Source organism: Mchenga conophoros, linkage group LG19 (assembly GCF_057382185.1).
Source record: "Mchenga conophoros isolate Kocher_MC1m ecotype Shallow Benthic linkage group LG19, M_conophoros_male_GT1.1, whole genome shotgun sequence".
Classification (NCBI taxonomy): Eukaryota; Metazoa; Chordata; class Actinopteri; order Cichliformes; family Cichlidae; genus Mchenga; species Mchenga conophoros.
The window spans coordinates 17,823,284-17,841,790 of NC_140544.1; the positions used below are offsets into that span (position 1 = coordinate 17,823,284).

The 18,507-nt window shown below is 43.1% G+C and overlaps 2 protein-coding genes across 9 annotated transcripts in view; one reads left to right on the forward strand and one right to left on the reverse strand.

The window, feature by feature from the left end:
• The first annotated feature begins 186 nt into the window (after positions 1–186).
• alms1 (ALMS1 centrosome and basal body associated protein) lies at positions 187–13,411 on the forward strand. The gene is made up of 18 exons (XM_085257744.1): positions 187–313; positions 1,512–1,644; positions 1,979–2,090; positions 2,196–4,053; positions 4,168–4,327; positions 4,497–5,666; positions 5,891–6,006; positions 6,414–7,512; positions 7,610–7,729; positions 8,674–8,829; positions 9,061–10,022; positions 10,361–10,478; positions 10,775–10,954; positions 11,915–12,159; positions 12,337–12,502; positions 12,684–12,741; positions 12,850–12,949; positions 13,162–13,411. Exons 1-18 carry the CDS (start codon positions 299–301, stop codon positions 13,204–13,206), a joined length of 6,813 nt encoding a protein of 2,270 aa, XP_085113870.1. The 5' UTR covers positions 187–298; the 3' UTR covers positions 13,207–13,411.
• Positions 13,412–13,478: 67 nt separating this feature from the next.
• Positions 13,479–18,507, reverse strand: part of LOC146551999 (dynactin subunit 1-like) — a 36,015-nt gene continuing 30,986 nt past the window's right edge. For all 8 annotated transcript variants that reach the window (XM_085257749.1, XM_085257751.1, XM_085257750.1 and 5 more), the window contains 8 exons: positions 18,287–18,415; positions 17,887–18,029; positions 17,651–17,817; positions 16,648–16,775; positions 16,181–16,364; positions 15,724–15,797; positions 15,492–15,581; positions 13,479–15,344 (listed from right to left, as the gene is read on the reverse strand). In XM_085257749.1, coding sequence (XP_085113875.1) covers positions 15,207–15,344; positions 15,492–15,581; positions 15,724–15,797; positions 16,181–16,364; positions 16,648–16,775; positions 17,651–17,817; positions 17,887–18,029; positions 18,287–18,415 — 1,053 coding nt within the window. In that variant the 3' untranslated portion in view covers positions 13,479–15,206. The remainder of the gene's footprint in view (positions 15,345–15,491; positions 15,582–15,723; positions 15,798–16,180; positions 16,365–16,647; positions 16,776–17,650; positions 17,818–17,886; positions 18,030–18,286; positions 18,416–18,507) is intronic.

Here is an 18,507-nt window from a genome sequence, read left to right on the forward strand (position 1 = left end):
CAAAGTTCGGAGATACTGGACATCAATCTAAAAGTGAGCTCGTCTGTCTATGGATCAGTGGAGGGAATGGGACTTTTTCACGAATATAAATTACGACTGAAAGAATCAAAAGGAGGCAGTAAGATAACATAAGGAGATGTAAAGTGCCAAGTGCCAACACCACAGAAGAAGAAGAACGTCCCTTGCTGAGGAGCTTGTATTTCCTAGCAACGCCCCTTGTTGCTAAGAAAAGGTGGAGGCGCGCTCGTTGTGGCGGACTGTCAGCAGTAACAACAACAACAACAACAAAAACGACAGCATGGAACCTCCAGAGGTAATTTGCACGATTGCAGCTTGTCTTCTGGTGTGATAATATTGGAACTCGTGGTTCGGGAGCCTTTAAAGTAATTCTCAAGGCGGGAAATGTGAATATAATCACAGTGTTGGCGATATTAGTAGCTAGCTAGCTAAATGCTAACCGCTTTGCTAACTAGCATTTAACGTTACCCAAGTCTCTCCAGTATAATGTTCCTTGTTCCATGTCCAGTTGCAACAAACGTAAAGAATATGCACATTAGTCAATGGTTAGTCTCTTGAGTTACACCAGGTTAAATGTAACCTGTTGCTTCTAGTTTGTCAGTCCATTTAGTCTGTTAGTTATAAATAAATCACTTTGATGACTAAATGCTGCTAATGTGCCGACTCGAAAAACCGCAGATTTGTTTATAAAATTAACTGAGATAGAGATGTTAGATTACAATAATGCTTTGTTTATATAGTTTAAAAAAAACCCAAAAAAAACACAGACTTGCTATGAGGATCATTACAGTCTGTAGCTATCCACCATCATTTCTAAAAGGAAGAACTCCAAAAATTTTACGAATGAAGAAACGAGGAGAAGAGCGTGTTCTTTATCCAAAATAGAAGAGTGTCGATAATTGTATTATGTACTGAGATGATCAGCAACAATACTCAGGTAAACTGCGGTGTTTAAATGATGCTCATTTGGTAAGAAAGGACCCACCTGAAACCAAACCAAACAACGTTTTTCTCGTCTTATTTTGTCCCGTTTGGGTGAGCCCGTTGCAGACTTTGGTTTCAGTTTCTTGCTTTCCTGTGATACCAAAGGCACGTGGTCTGGTCTTGCTGGTCCTACCGTAGCTTATTTGTTAAAGGTTTCATGTATTGTACATCTTCTGCATACTTTGGTTGTAACAAACACTTGTTTGAGTTGCTGTTGCCTTCCTATCAGCTCAAATCAGTCTGGGAATTTTCCTCTGACTTCTGACTGACAACAGTGTAATACTGGTGTAATCAAACTGGAATCAGAGCTGCATGGGATGAATGTATGAACTTTCTGCTTTCCACTTTGCTCATCAAGTAACAGACGTTTTTCTCAACAGACATTGGCTTGTCTCAAGCAGAGTTATTGATTGCTCAGTTTCGTTTGATGCCCTCAAACCACCATGTAGTAATGCGGGACCTCCTGTAAATGAAATGCTGCCAGAATTAAAGTGTGATTCTTTTCACAGAGGAGGGCAGCATCTCCTGAGTTGACAGCAGATGAAGATGTGAGCCGTTCTGCTGGACAAACACACATAAGCCAACTAGGAACACAAAGACATTCTGAACTTCAGCAGCCAAGAACACCTGCTCTACAGTTAGGTATGGATATTAACACAGTAATGATTGTAGATTGCAATGCTATCAGTATATTAAACCCCTATTTCCTCTGCATGATACATTTGGTAGATTTGGTATAGACAAAGTAGAGTTTGCAGATTGTATACTACTGGAGTGTCAGCAGAGCTTTAATCTCTTCATCTTTTGCAAGTGTCTCAGCCCACTTAACTCTGACTTTGTCATCAAACAGATTTTGTTTGATGTATGATTTATTCATGACAACAGGAGGCTGCCAACACTGATGGGTCTTACCATAGTTTTATGTTAGATTGCTGCTTTTTTTATTTGTGTGTGTTCATTCTGCACTTTCTGTTAGATTTTCAGGACAGTAACATGTCTCCAGCCCTTTCCCTATTACCTGGAGTTGATCACAACCTCACTGAGTTTTCTTTATTACAACAAAGTGAGACAGAATTTGCCCCTCTAAGGTAAGAAAAAAAAGTCATCTTAATCGCTTGCTCTGTGTGCATAGTTTTCTACATATTGTGTGAATGTATAACATGTAGATGGATAATTATTATTTACGTTTTAAGGGCATACCCTGATGTTTCCATGGCTTCAGAGCGGTTTCAGTTTTTATCCCAGGATCACACCACTTGTACCTCTGAGCGTGGCTCATTATCCCAGCACCCATTGGCCCAGGCAAGCATCCTTTCTGAAGAAGGAGAAAGCAGCTGCTGCTCCCTCTCTCAGCACAGTCTATCACCAGGGGAGCAAAGTAAACGAGAGGAAAGGGTTCATCCCCCAGTGATTGTCATTGATATGAGTAGCAGAGAGAAGGACCTAGAGACCTTGATTAAACCTGGAGCAAAGCTAGAAGGAGAACCTGTTGAAGATGAGACTTTCTTTCTGAGTAAGAATATACCTGCTCAGCATCTTCTGAAGCTCCTGCAGAAAGATGTTGGGATGCTTAGCAGCAATAGCAGTGCTACTTCCTCTGCCTCTGAAACCTCTGTGAAGAGAACAGAGCCTTCTACAGAAGAGTCTAAAAGTACTGAGGTTTGTGAACTGACCACTCAGCAAACTACTGATGTAAGAGAACACCCTCCAGGTGAAGTCTCTTTTCCCCAGCAGCAGACACAACAGCAGCACAAAGTTTCAGATCCTGACCAACCACAAACAGTGTTATCTGAAGTGTCTAACATCACTGTGGGCTCCCGCAGTACTCAGCCTGATGAGAGTAGTGAAATGTTACATAGAGAGCTGCTCTCTGAAGTAGAGAAACACAGCAGGATTGAAGCTGAATCCAAAAACAAACAGCAAAAACGTCCTACGCCACCTGGTCCATCTCTCACACCTAATCTCAAACAGATGTCTGAGGGGAAGCCAAGTGCGAGTAGAACAAATGTGGTTGGTATGCAATGGACAGGGCCATTTTCAACAGGTGTTGAACGGGTTTGCAGAGAGCAAGACCTCTGGTCCTCAGGAAACCATACAGGGTTGGATGGCTCCTACCTGGGTTTTCTTCCACAGTCTCAGTCCACTCCAGGGATTTTTAATGCCCCAACCAAATCCAGTGTTAAGGATAAATTGGGGCACCTTTCCTCCATTGAATCTAGTAAAGAGAACTCTTATCAGTCAGTCACAAAAATTTCTCAACAACCAGCTTTTCCTGTAGTTTGCACCCATAACACAAACACAGCCACTCAGTGCCAAGAGGATGCTGCCTCTGCAAAAGTCCAGTCCCTCCCAAGTCTAAACTATATGCAGAAAGTAGATGCGTGGAGGGCAAATCAGAGTTCAGGCAAGGTGTCTTTGTTTGATAGACTGTCACTGCAGGGATTTTCTAGCATCCCCTCTAAACAGAAAGGTTATGACGCAGTATCTGGCAGCCTGAATGAACTGGTTAGTCAGAAGATTAGGAGTTTACAGCAGCCTCTTGTTTCAGGTGCTGCCACACAGACCTCCTCAACAGCACCTTCTGGCTATTCTTCTCCAAGAAGAACGGAGGCAGTGGGCAGTGCTCTTGCTGATGAGGAGAACACGGGGTCTGCAGTACCACCCTCTGCCTCACCCCTAGGCAGGTCACAGTCTCACTCTTCTCTTAGCACAGTTGTGATGTCAGTTCAAAAAGATCAGCAGATCGACAGCCCTTCAGAAAGAGACAAGAGTCAAAACCAGGATGATGATGCTCATCATCATGATCAAACCAATACAATTCAAACCTCACATCTCACAAGCCTCGGTCACTTCAGTGATGTGTCACTTGATCGAGACTTGACACTTTCGAGTTCTCAAGATAGTTGCAGCGGAGTAAAGTTAGGAACTTCCATTGGGACGTCATCTGTTGTCAGCCTAGAAATTGATAACTACGTACCCTCGTGGACTTCAAAACTGTCAACACCACCTCTCCCCAAGCCTCGAGAGCTCAACATTGATGAACGAATTCCGGTAAATTTAAAAAATAAAAAATAAAAAAAAACAACCTGGGAAAAATACTCTATGTTTAGACTTACACTTTATTATCTGGTCTTCTCTCTGTTTTTTTTTTTTTTTTTTTTCCAGTTGTATCTTCGTAACTTGGGTATAGACCAGTCTCCATCTACAATCCTGACTCCGTTTGTGCCCAGGGGACCAATCAGAGAGCCTGAATTCTCTCCCACTGAGTTCTGCACAATTAAAGGATCTACTGGAACCCCAACTAAAAGCACTCAACCCTCCGAGGGTATCTAACCTCAACAATTACTATTACAAGTTTACTTTTATGAAAAGCTGTTGAGATTTTAAAAATTCCTCAGGCAATGAAAATATGGTCATATATCCTGTTCACACACCCATTTAAGTACCCAAATTTGAGGGGTTTTACAGTTTGAAATATGGTATTGTGTTTTCAGGTGGCAGTCCCCACAAAGAGGAGTTTTCCCAGTCCAGCATTCTGTCAGTAGACTCCAGCATATCCATACCGTTCAGCCTGGACAGTCTCTGTCCAGCGGCAACTATCCCAGAGCAGGCCAGGTGGACTTCTCCTACATCACATACAGAAGCTAGACAGAGTAAACACAAACTGGCACCTTACACCTCACCCAATGAAAACACTCGTTCTTCCATACCGCAGCCTTGCCAACAGCAGAAGGACAGCAGTTTAAGCAGCAGTGGGGGAATCAGCCAGGTAGAAGACAAATTTAACCCTGACATGCCACCAGCTGTCAAGGAGAGGCACAGAGAAAGAAGCTTGGAGTTGCTTTTACAAACGAGTCGTAGTGCAGATCAAAGTGCAGAAGATTCTTTCGTTAGCTCCAAGGCCTTGTTGGAAATCCGTAAACTGGTCTCTCATACAGAGACCATAATGTCCACTGGGTCTTCTGCGGCTTCCTCAACCTCCCCCATTAGCCCCCGTCTTCTCCCCGATCAGGACATATCCCCATTACTGAAGAAGAAAACCAGCAGACTTGAGGATTTGTCCTCGTCCTCTACAACTGGAGACCAAAGAACATGTTCCTCACTGCTTTGGACCAGATCCTCCTCTGACTCCATGCTGACCTCAGAGAAGATGAGGAAAAGCTCTTTTGGTCAGAAAGGTGTAAATCGATCGTTGCAATCTGATTATTTATCCACACAAGCTGTTTTTACTGCACCAACCAAAGTGGCATACAAAACACCACAAGATAGCAATGTTAATGGTGCAGGGATGTCACTTGTCCTCTCCAAATCAGCCTTCCGGACAGAGCCTGAGGGCTGCAGTGCTGCACCTCCTGACAAAGCCCCCACACAGCCGGTGGCCATCAAACCTCCACCAGCTGTGAGTACACAAGAGCTCACTTCTACGCCTACAGATTCAGTTGATGTCCCAGAGGAGGAGGAGGAAAACACTCCCTCTGAAGGTGCTTCACAGAGCAGGTCCTCCTCACCCATCCTCAAGGATGCTGATCAAGGAGTGATGAGTGATGGGAGCTGTGAAAGCTCACTGACAGCCAGAGTGGCCAAGTTGCTGCAGAGTGAATCTCCATCCACCATGGTCTCCAGTACACCGAGCATTTCAGACCAAGAGGAGAGCAAAGCTAGAGGTAAAACAATTAACATACACTCATGAATGAGTTTCTTACATCTAAGGTTTTAACATTTTAGATAATTTCAAAAATTCACCTGCCGCACTGACCACTAGCTGCACAACTTGACCCTTCAAATTTGTTTAGATTTGATCTAGTTTAAATTGTGATCCTATTTAAATTGTAGCTTAAGACATCAAAGACGTCTTTGTCAGATGAAAAAGCGTGTCTTAATGTTGCAGAATGGATTAAGCTGAAGCTATCAGGACAGCAGTGTGAGCCTCTGCAGCTGGACGAAGAAGATAGAAGGCGGATAGAAGAGATCAAGCGAGAACTGCTGTTAAAAAATCCCATAAAGGTAATTATTATAAGAACGACTCTTAATTACTGCACTTTACAAAGTAGGCAACCGCCGTATGTAATTTGTAGCAATGTACTTAAATATAGTGAATTATAAAATGTAAATACGTACGTTTGTATGCATTTTAAACTAAATTTGTGTAAACGTTTATTTATCATCTGCTAAACGTGTCTGGACAGCTCTCATACTCAAGGTAACTGGTGTGTTGCAGGACTGCTGTGGGCAAATGTTAATTTGTTGTAGACAAATTATAATAATAATAAAACTGTCACCAGTTATGGTTCACATGCAGGTTTGCAGTGCAAAAATATTTGATGTGTGGTGAATGAAGAACACGTATAACACCAACAATGTCCTTTCCTGGTCTCCCTATTTGACACAGACTTGTTTTTTGCCTCTTTCAGAGCCAGTTCAGCACAGATACAGAGAGCAGTGTAGCATCCAGTGTTAAAATCTCGAGGGAGCTTGATCCATCTCAATCTGCGGAGACGTTTGCTGTTCCTAGGGATGCTATAAATGAGCCAATCCAGCTGCTGCACAGCCTGAGTAGGACCACCCGCGACTCCAGGACACTGCTACAAACTGCTCTTCAGTCAGACCTAGAAGCTCGAGTGTGTGAAATTGCTGCCAGAGAAGGAGTGACGCTTCCTACTAAAAAACCTCAGGTCTTCACATCCATCACTATCGCCACCCACAGAAGCTCCACCTCCCCCTCAAATTCCACTTCCCCACCTCCCATCAGCCCAGCCCCAGAGCCCCTCCGCCTGACCGAGCTCTCATCAGGAGCCGTCAGAACCACAACAACAGACAGGCAACTGACTGAAGAGCATGGGGTTGATTTACTACAAACAACAACCAGGGAACAATCATCAGTGCATGGACCTAGTAACAGTTTGCACAGCACGAATCAAAATGTGACTCAGTCTGCACCAGCCAATCAGAAGAGGCAAGACACTGAGGGAGGCCAGTTTGAAGAGCCGCTTCCTCCCTCACAGGGTTTAGATAAAGTAGATGTGACTGTCAGATACAACAGCACACAGTCATTCAGGCCAGATAGTAAGTTATCTGCTTCTGGTATGGGTGTTAGTCATGCTTTAGATCAGGCCACAGGCTCATCTGTAGTTGAAACCTCCGCCCATACAGGTCACAGCTCACATGTCGATCTCACTCTGCCCCCCAAAGCTACAGATCCCAGCTTCACCTCTATAGTCTACTCCAGTCAGGCTGATGTAATCTCAAGGCTGCCACCTAATGAATGTCTCAGGGGGACAAATTCTTTATCAGCCGCCAGCAGTCCGGATGAAGGTGTCGGTTTGTCCAGTCCACCTGAGTGGTGCGACACCAGAGAGCCATCACGACAGCGGCTGCCTGAAAGATCCAACAGCTCTACTGTTTTTAAAACTGTTGTGCCTCAGGAGAGGATGACCACCACGTCTGCACAGCCCTTTACACCACGTGAAAGATCTGAAATTTCAACAAGACCCTTTAACACCGAAACCCCAGGTAGTTTTTTTTTTTCCCTTTTTTAATTGTCTGTAATTTCAGCAATACATCAGTCATAATACCAACTGATTCCAACTGCATCTCCCTCCTACTTCAGTGCCTGTCCTGCTGCCTTATAAACCTCATGGCAGTGAGGAGGTCTTCTATGTCCCTCACATAGAGGCTGATCTCTCCTCCACAGAGGCATCTGACACCACCATGGAGAGCACCCACACAGGTACATTTATCACAGATTTTTTTTTCTTTTTCAGCCTTGTTCCCATATTGCTGTGCTGAAGTGTCACAAGATGAGGATTTTAACATCTGCAGTTCAGCTCGCAGCTTGTAGTCTGTTCACACTGTTAGATCTTAAACCACAGTTTCATACCTGGTGAGTTTAGGGTGGTTTTTTTCTTTTCTTTGAACAAAATTCAATTCAATTCAATTTTATTTATATAGCGCCAAATCACAACATAAGTCGCCTCAAGGCGCTTCATAGATACAGAGAAAAACCCAACAATCATATGACCCCCTATGAGCAAGCACTTTGGCAACAGTGGGGAGGAAAAACTCCCTTTTAACAGGAAGAAACCTCCAGCAGAACCAGGCTCAGGGAGGGGCGGCCATCTGCTGCGACCGGTTGGGGTGAGAGAAGGAAGACAGGATAAAAGACACGCTGTGGAAGAGAGACAGAGGTTAATAACAGATATGATTCAATGCAGAGAGGTCTGTTAATATATATTATTAATAAAATATATTATTTATGTCTATAACGTGAATTTTTGGGGCCATCTTTAATGCTTTCGTAAATCACACTGCAAGCTGTAAAACATGTTCAAAGGATTAGAAATAAGAATTCAGAGGCATGCTGGGAATTGAATTGTGAGCTCTCATTTCTCCTGTGCTTGAATGGGTAGCAGCTGGTTCTTTGTAATGTACACCAAGCAGCACATTAATTATTCATGTTCAGGGGCTGGGTGAAACAAAGGCAGGGCTGAGACCCTGAGACGACAAGCGCAGGCTGTCCCTGAACATCTTTTCAAAATATTTACCCAAAATATTTCGCTTACTTTTTTTAACTGGTTTTTTTTGTTGTTGTTTTGCTTTTACAAGAAGAATAGTCGTGTTTTGCTCTGAATGCCACTCCTCATGAGATAACAGAGAGTATTGAATTCTAACTAGGCTCAGACGACGCCGTGCCTCCTCACTTTAGCAGTGACGTCCTCGGGAACAAGGACCCAGGGTTGGACCGCGGAGTGACCATCAGACACACAGAGGGCATCTACAGCAAGAGGCTGAAAACTGCCAACTTGACCATGCAAGAAAATAGGAAGAGAGGTAACCTGAACACGACGCATGCATATTCACACTGGATACCTCCTTTATTTCTTTGGTTTGATTCTGAAACATTATGTTACTAGTATGTGGAAAAAAGGTAATCATGTGAGTTCATTAATTTTTTTGAAGTTGCTGTAAATGTTAAGTTGGACAGTTTTGTGTCTGAAAACTAGCTGGTTCTTGGTGTCCTGTTACTGTGTGTAATTTTTCTGTGTGTGTGTCTCCTGACAGATGCCTCTACAACATCGAATAAAAGCTTGCAGACTGTGAGCCAAAGACTAAAGCCTTCTTCTCAGGTTTCTGTCACTTTTATCGAGGAATCGTTACTGAGGAATCAAGAAACCTTCAAGAGAGACCAGGGGACCAGCCCAATCCAGTTCACCCAACACCATCAAAGCGAGTCTCACCCTGAGAGGTTTCAGCCGTTTATTTCTGAAATGGACTACGGTAAAGGAAACAATCACTGGGTCCAAACCTCTGAGCCTCAGACAGGAAGCGAGCAGCAGAGGGGTTCTGAGCACCCTCTGGACCAGTTGTGGCAAAAGTTCTGCGATCAGTGGACCACGGAGGAGTTGCATCCCAGCAGTGACAGAGAAGCATCACTTCTGGAGCGTTTAGAGCACCTTTCTCGCCTTATTCAAAGTGCAAGGGGATTTAATGTGTGTGATGCACAGAAGGTGACTGGTTATCATCCAGAACAGGAGAGGAGGAGAGAGGATGTGTCAAAGAGGAAGAAAGAAATAAAGCAGACTTTGGGGGAGATTAAGAGGAGTGTAGGAGGTGAAGTCAGAGAAGATGGGAGTAAATTAAGAGGACAGAGAAAAACTGAATCTCCCATTCAACTGAGCTTTCGTGTTGATGAAACCTGCCGGTCTACAGAGGATGGCAGCCATGCCTCCCTCACCTCCAGCTTCTCCCACAGCTCCTCCCCAAGCCAGTACGCCTCTCCCAGAGACAGACATGTGTTGGAGACCCTGTCTACCACGTCTGGCTCCATGTCCACTGTGGACACAGCCCGACTGATCCGAGTCTTTGGCCCCCACAAAGTACAGCACCTGAAAAGCGCCCCAAGCCTCAGTAAACTGTACAACACCATCAACAAGCAAAAAGAAGAGAGGAAGGACAGTGGAGGAAGAAACAGAAAGCCTCCTCACGCCTCTGCACTGTCAGTGACAACCAGCACTGATCAGTCGGTATGTATATCTGCGTGCTGCTGAGTAAGAGATTATTAAACCGATCTTAAGGAATGTTCACTAATCTGTAAAGCAAAAGTAAACACTAGAGATGGTTGTGTTTCAGTAGATCAGCAAGTTCTGAAATACTTTGACTAGCCCGTCTGGTACCAACAAGTTTGAATTTCAGCGAGTCATTTTGACCATCTCCACATGCCTAAAAGCACAAAGTTGTTGCCATATAATTGACTAATTAGATATTTACAATAATGAGTAGTTGAACATTACCTAACAAAGTGGCAGGTGAGTGAAAAATTATAACTTTTTATAACATTTGATGTTACTGTATTCGTCTTCAGGTTGCTGCTGACTCTGTATCGTCGACCAGCACTTACAGCGTCCCTTCACACCACGGGCCTTCCCGGAGTCTGCCGGGTAGGAAGGCCATTAAACTGGTGAACAAAAGAATCCAGGCAGGTCAGAGAAGACGCATGTCCCACTGATTCATCAGATTTAGTTAAAATTGCGATATACAAGAACATTCTGGTCCTTTTTGTAAAGGTTTATTGGCACCAGCTGCTGGTGCTGTAAAATCTTTGTGAAATCGTCTGTGCTAAGATTACATTTCTGTTAAAATTCCTTGGCATAAAATGTATTCATTTGTGTTTGTCATGCTTTTAAGGCTTTCTCCTGAAAATAAGGCAGGAGTGTTTTTTAACACGAGTGAAGCACATGTGATGGAGTTAATATACATTCAGTCCAAATTCACACAGGTGACCTGGAGATTGTTCATAACGGGACTCGACGACACACCAGAGATGTTGGAACCACGTTCCCTTCCCCGGGAGGAGCTAGAGCTTTCAAGCAGATCTCGTTGTCTTCGTCCAGCGTAGTGAGAGAAAGAGGAGGGCGGAGGAGGAGCAAGAGAACCCCACCAAAGCCTTACCCTAAAGGTTTGTAAACTAGCAACGATTTGTAGCTAGGGGTGGGTATCGTTTAGGTTTTATCGATACCGGTGTCAAACCAGTACTTTTGAAACGGTGCCGGTGCTTAAAGAATGGAGAACACAAACTTTGTCCAAAAACCTCTCATGTTTAGCTGTTTTCTACTTTTTCTTTGGTCATTTTAGCCTTTTTGGCCAGGGTGAAGAGAGTATCTGCCATCAAACAAGAAGACAGCCGCATGTAACTACGACGGTGTTTGCTAGTTCACCTTACGTGCATTAATGTAATAACGTGGTTAGCCTACTCAACGTAAAATACACACGAACAACATTAAGCTACTCACGCAGAGAAGAACGGCTGCTGCTGCTGCTGCCATCATCATCCATCATCATTTCTGCTACACTGGCAGGGCTAGGGGCCAGGACTCTCGTCTTCGGGTTCTTGGGGGATGTTGCTAACTCCGGGTCCGATAACAGGTGCACACCCCACACCTGCACTCGGTGTGAGGTCTTGCAGCAAGTTATCAAATACGGTGCATTTTTCGGCTTTTAAAAATAACGCTATGCTTCGCCAGGTGTTTCATCAGATTCGAGGTGTTACCTCCTTTGCACAGTATCACCTTAAAGCACTTGTTGCAGGCTGCTGAGTTTGCATCTTTTGCTGTGAAGTACAGCCAGACTTTGACCGCTTCGCCTTGGACATTTTTAATCTGTAGCTCTGCTCTAAAAGAACGTATGTACCTGGGCCCGCCTACTACGCTTGCAAGGGTAAAATGATTGGCTAGAATTAAAAGTGTACGGCATCTCAGGGAAAAAAATCTCAGGAAATGTGCGCTGCTTTTCGGTCTGGTTACTACCGTTTATGTTAGAACCGGTGCCCATCCCTGTTTGTAGCTAACTGTAAATTTTCATTTTCTAAATTAAATCCCTGTTTTATTCTTGGTTAAATTTTTTCTGTGGGCTTTTTCAGCCGTTTCATGGTTCATCTCTGCTGACGGCCTGCTGTCAGAGGCAAGGAAGGAGAACCAGCCGGAGGAAGAGAGACCAAACATCGCCTGGTTTGAACCGTACAGCAGAATCAACCCATGGAGACAGCCGCTCAGACAGAGACAAGTGCATGAGGACACAAACAAACATCACTCTGAGCCTGAACTGGAGCCGGAGCCTGATCCTAAACACATGATGTCTTCTGGTCCAGCATACATGTCACTTCAGGTTAGCTTATATTCCTCTTTAGAGAATTATAGTCGTAGGAATTGTATGAAAAGATTTGAATTTCAGACGTGTAACTTACCTACTTAAAGGCTTCTATCATGGGTGTCAGCAAGATAAACTTTACCATCATAATACCAATTAAAAAGGTAACACTGTCGGTTTCCTGTTACTTTGCAGGAGGCCTTGGAGATGCATCGTCCAGAGTTTATTTCCCGGTCCATGCAGAGGGTGAATCGTCTGTTTCTGCAGGTGGAGGAGAGGAAGCTACAAGCTGCTTTAATCCAAGAGAGGGGGGATCTATTTAACCACCCAGGAGGAGCTGGGAGGCTGCCAAGGCCTGCAGGTACCAAACAGCGGAGGGGATGGATGCTGCTCAAAGAACTTTTAGTTTACTGAGCTGATAATCTGTCCACTTGTCCTTCTTATATCCAGTAAATGTTACCTGAGGGACTAGAAGGTCTTTTTTGATTTAGCTTAGAGTTATTCAGTTAGTTTTTAATTATGGTTTGTTTCTCTCTCTGAAGGCGCTGCTCTGCTCCAGAGGGCCGTTCCCAGGAAGGAGATGATCCAGAGGTCCAAACAGTAAGCTGCTGTTATGATTCATTTTATGTGACGACATCAGAACCATAACTGTACCTCACACAGTATCAGTGTCAGTCTATCTTCTACTGAACACTGTCTCTCCGTCAGGATATACGAGAATCTGCCAGAGGTGCAGAGGAGGAGAGAGGAGGAACGAAGGAAAGCAGAGTATCACACTTACCGACTGAATGCACAACTTTTCAACAAGGTACAAACACCTTTTGTCATTCATGTGTCCGTGCTTCGAGCACTCCAATTACATGTTCCTATAAATAAGCCTCACGCGCTCAAATTAGAAGAAAGTTGTGTGTTAAAGCAGTTTGTATGATTGAAACCACAGATGTCTTTAAGACTGCTTGCTGTGTCAAACTGTAACGTTGTGTGAATCGAATCAATGACTGTGTTTTGTGTCTCTTTTAGAGAATCACAAACAGACTCCTGGGCAGAAGATCAGCGTGGCAATAATCAGAACAAGAGACTGGATATTGAAATCAACGACGTGAAACTATTTTTTACACTTTTAATGTACATATTTTTAATTTAAAGATTATGTTGAAATTAGAATTACATTTAAATGGAAACATCTCTGATGTTTTTGTTTGTTTGTTTTTAAGGTCAAATTCGCAACTAGAAAATGTTTTTATGTTAAAATAAACAAAATTTGAACAAATTTACATGTTTTAGATGTAAATTATTGTTTTTGCTTAACCCACAGTAGATTCAAGACGGTGAAATGCTTGTTTTAATGTCTTTATTGATCAGTTATTGGTTGTGCATGAGCAAGAAGCCACACAAGGAAAAAGGTAAGACAAGCTGCAGTTTCAGTACATCAGCTGCTCACTGAGAGCACAGATAAATATTACAACCAATAAATAAGAGATGTCTGCATTTCCCTCTTTAACTACAGTTACTTAGATTCCCATTAATAAATAAAACTTCAAGTTATGACAGCACTGTGTAAACAAAACAGTCTATTAGACAAATTAATAATAAATTAAAAGCTCCTTGAAAATCAAACATGGCAGATGTGAAGAGAAGAAAAACAAAGACTCTTTGGCAAAGATGTTGCTTTGCTTAAACAATGTTTGGTTGAAACAAATTGGAAAATAAGGCAGGTGACTGATCTTTACCAAAAGGCTCTCTGCAGGTTTAAGGCTCGGACAAAGTTTACAAAATCTACAGCAACGGGAAGCTCGGCAGAACACAAGCAATGCAGTCGAATATCACCAGTGCGACCAGTGTGTCATTTATACCAAGCCAATAAAGTACACAGTTACAGGTTACACCAAAAGTGTAGTATATGTGAAATCATTTAAACCATGTAATGCTCTGGCTAAAGTGCAGCCAGATTGTGTGTAAATCTGCAGAAGAATTTCAGGAAAACCACTGAGCTTAATGTTTTTGTTTTATTTTTCTGTTCTGTGCAGCCAGCAAAGCCACAGAGGTAAACACTAAAACCCTCAGTTTGTATTTAACTTCAGAAGGCTCAGTATTTAAATTAAATGTGCAAAAAAAACCCCAAAAAAACCGTGTCAATGCCCGCTCACTTAAACTGGCAAATCCATCATTTCAGTGCTCCTTTCCTTTTACAGCAATGTTCTTAAAACGGAGAACGTCACTGTGACACCTCATGAAAGTTTACAGCACAGGCTCATGATTCTTCACATCTCGTTAGGCAATAACTGCAAACGGGAAATATGAAACAACATCCAATGTTCTGGCCAAATATAAACCACACCAGGGTGCAGGAGGAGGCTGGCTCATTTTCTACTACATAGATTTGGTGAATCTGGGCAGCATGCAAGAGCATTGTCGCTTGTATCTCTGTTTTTCTGGCCATAAAACAAAATCTAGACGTAAATTACAAGGATGGCATCACAATCTCATCATCCAGGTTCCAATTTACAGCCAGCAAGGCCTCAGTCAAATGCAGAGTTGCCTGAAACAAGTCACATGTGCAAAGATGTGCAGTCTGATTTTGGCTGTGTGAAAAAACAGAACAGTCCTTCTCTTTAGCCTCTGACCTGGACTGAAAGTAATCACTAGTAGTTAATCTCCCCAGTTATTTTCTCAGTTCTTTTAAAATGTCTTAAAATAGGAATAATTACAATAAATGTTTTTCAAGCCATCAGTGTAGATTCCACTGATATTCAAATAACACATGAAAACCCTCGACATTTAAAAACGCTAAAAATCTGAGGAAGACTTCTCAGTCTTCAAAACTTAATGTGACAATGACTAACACAGTTGCCAATAAGCTGCTTGTCAGTCGACTAACAAATTCAGACTTCTATATTTCTACGTTTTAGCCTTCACCTGTGCACTTTGATGCCAGAGCTGCAGGTTGTAATCTCATAGCTAATAACCTAAAAAGCCTCCTGGTTTGACTTGTTTGGCCCTGGAGAAAAAGCTGATGGTGGTGGAGTGTTTTGGTGCGGCTGGCGGGAAGGCGGGGCATGTGATGTTTAGGTCCGCAGCAGACTGTGAACTCGCCAAAGTTCCGACTGTGACAGGACGAGGCGGTGGACCTGCTCCTGACCGCGGGGACACGGCACCATGACCCTTCCCACCAGCACAGTGTCACCCTTCTTCTCCTCCTTCACCTAAACACAGAAAAGCAGTCGGCTTTAGAACTTTAAATTCACAAGTATTTGTACCCTGTTGCTACTGTGAGACCTCCAAAAGCTTTCATTCATCCACCTCCAAGTCAAAACAGAGCTTTACCAGAGTGCATGGACCAGCAGACTTACCTTAACAAATGAGGTCGAAGGGAACGTGGCGAAATCAGATGAGACTCGGGCTCCGGGCTGCAGGTTGACGACATGTTCTGCTACCTCGTCCTGACAGAAGCAGAAGAGATGAAGACTAAGGTGAGTACTTCAAGTTCAGCATCAGCTTGAACAGTAATGTTTTAATGTAACTTTTGTGCATTTTTATCAGCTTATTCTCTCTGTGCTTCACAGCTTTGTGTTTTATTTGCACCTTCAGTCTGTCCAGAGTGTCATTCAGGGACTGCAGTCTAGCTGTCTGTTCCAGAAGCTGAGCACCAGGGGTCACTGCAGGGCAAAAACAAAATGAGAAAATCTCTGAAATCAGTGCCCAACAATCAGTTCTAAATATTTGCACATGATTTCTGGTGTAATTAAGTTAAGATCATCCAGGATTCTATAGATTTAGCAGACAACACAAACAATACAAGGCAAATATTATGAAGACTTCCTGTTACCTAACCTGCTTTAGCCTACAGAAATGGGAAAATGCGAGTTTAATCAAAATAATTACTCTTGGTGGTGAGATATCAGGTAGGAGAACATTTTAGTTTTCTTTGCACATTAATTCTTCACTCAGCTAAAAGTTATTCAGTCTAACTGTGCTGCTTTTGACACTGTCGTGTCAAATATTTATGAATTCCTTTCCTCGAGGAAGAAATGTCACATACCAGGAGATTTTCCAGTGATGTCCACCACCTTGACATTGGCACTCATTTGCAGCAGTGTCTCAAGGAGCTGATCGGTCTTACGGTAGAGGGCGCTGGAGAGCACTTCAGGACGTCCGTCTTTGGAGGGAAGCTTGGTCACATTGAGAGGAGGCAGAGAGGCGAGCTGAGCACGCATCTTCTCCGCCTGTTGGAGAACACATGTTGATGGTGAATAAAAATAATCCATCTAATTTTAGGTGTGGTGATCTTAACTCAAAAAGCCTCAAACCATGTGGAAGTCGAAGTAAAATCTCAGCTTTGAAAATCTACAAGTTTGGGGTTTTTTTTAACCATATTTGTTGTGTTTAATGAAGGAATAATTTCACTCTTCAGTTATTTGTGTAGCCTCTGCAGGTTCTTTGACCTCTAAAGTGTGACTTCACTGTTGCATCCGTCGCATGCTGAGGTGGTGGAGAGGCATTCGTTACCTTCAGCCTGTTGTTCTCGTTCTTCAGGTGTTTGATGCAGAGCCTCTGAGCTTCGATCTGCTGAGTCAGCAGAGGTGAGTCGATCACTTGAACGCCCGATCCAGAGCCGACACCTGACACCATGTTTGCTGTGAACGATAACAGGAACGCCTTATGAGTATTTGAGTGCAGCCAAAGCTTTATTTAAACCTGAATGTTGGCAGTATTTTCACATTCGTTTGACCCTCTGACCACAGCTTTGCACTCTCGTCTTTAACATTGAGTTCTGATGAAAAAGTAAATAATCCTCTTGCATGCTAGAGGTGCACGGCGGTGGAAGCAAAAATACATTTGACTTTTTATTCCACTGCATTTACTTGGCAGATGCCATTCCTGTGCATTCTGACTGACTTGCATACAAACATATGCAAAAATAATAAGCAGATGTCCTTAAAGACATGGGAGGGATATGGTGTGCATGCCAAAACAATGCATATACACAAAAATGAGTTCCTACAAGGTTTACTAAGACTTTTAGATACTGAGTACAACACAAACAATATGATGCTGTTTGATCCACCGTCAGATTATTTATTTCAATTTAATTCAAAGCTCTTTCTTGTGCTACAACGTCCTGGTTTAGTGGTATTATTATTTGTAGTGACACATGCATGTCATGTTTAACTCCTCTCATATCATGCGAGTGAACCACTAAAGGTAAAAAAATAAAATAAATAAGCATGCATCATCACATCAGATGCCAATAGAAGCAAGTAGATACCTTTTTGTTCCTCTGAAGAATGAGTAGGTGAAAATAAGAGGAATTAAAGCAGAGTTATACGGAGAGAAGAATCATTGGTTGTTGAGGAAAGGTATTAAACTGGAGTTAAAATAATGATATATAACCACAAAATTCAGTATCAATCCTGCAGTGTGATTATCAGGTAGGTTAGTTAAAGTGGGAATTTATCTATTACCAGAGAACCACCAAACTAAGAGCATGTTATGCAGCTGCTTCACTCACCTCCGGCCATTCCTGTGACAATGGAAGCGATTCCTGACGGCCCGGTTCCTCTCAGCCCATCGATGGTCATCTTTGATTGGCTGTTGATTCTCTGCTTCAGTTCAGCCTTCTCTGCCTCAAGCTGATCGATGTCGGCCTGCAGAGCGTCCATCGTCTCCTCGAACTCTCTGCAGAGGAGAGGACAACATCACACAATTGTAGATCTCAGTAATCTACAGACGTGTTCTTATTCTTACTTCTCCTTCTTCTTCAGCAGAGTCTGGGCTTCATCCAGTCGAGTCTGGATCTTCTCAACACGTTCGTCTGCATCTTTGGATGAACTGTCCAGCTTCTTTTCTAGCAGACTGAGACGCACGTTCGCCTCGCTCAGCTCTTCTCCCTGAAAAAGCACACATACCCCCCTAAATCAAAACACTGTGTCTCTGCAGAATTTGTGACTTTTCTTCAGATATTTTGGAGCAGATTCCCTCAGTGTGTACAGATGTGAACGTTGACCAGTTCAGAAAACACGATTACACAATAAACTCCAGATACATACCTATCATTTCAGCTGCATGAGCTCTAACCTGACAAAAGATTCGGCAGTTCTGTGTTTTTAATGTTTTTATTCACAGTGAATTTGCTGCTTCTCTCTACCTTGATCTTGAGAGACTTCTTCAGCTCCTTGATGACCGTCTCTCTGTCCTCCAGCTTCAAGCCGAGTCCTTCTGCATCTGTGATTTCTGCTCGAAGAGCTGCCGCTCGCACATCTACTGGCGGAGGGTTCTGGAAGAAAAACGGAGTAATATGAAAATAATATTCTGGGTTCACAAAGCCAGAACTAAAATACCGACACACCTTCACAGTGGCCCCAGACT

What these genes read in the sequence shown, in the direction of transcription:
- alms1 (XM_085257744.1), top strand. An exon ending in AAGCACTCAACCCTCCGAGG is followed by an intron (nt 4,328 to 4,496) that starts GTATCTAACCTC and finishes TTGTGTTTTCAG; the next exon opens with GTGGCAGTCCCCACAAAGAG. An exon ending in GCAAGAAAATAGGAAGAGAG is followed by an intron (nt 8,830 to 9,060) that starts GTAACCTGAACA and finishes GTCTCCTGACAG; the next exon opens with ATGCCTCTACAACATCGAAT.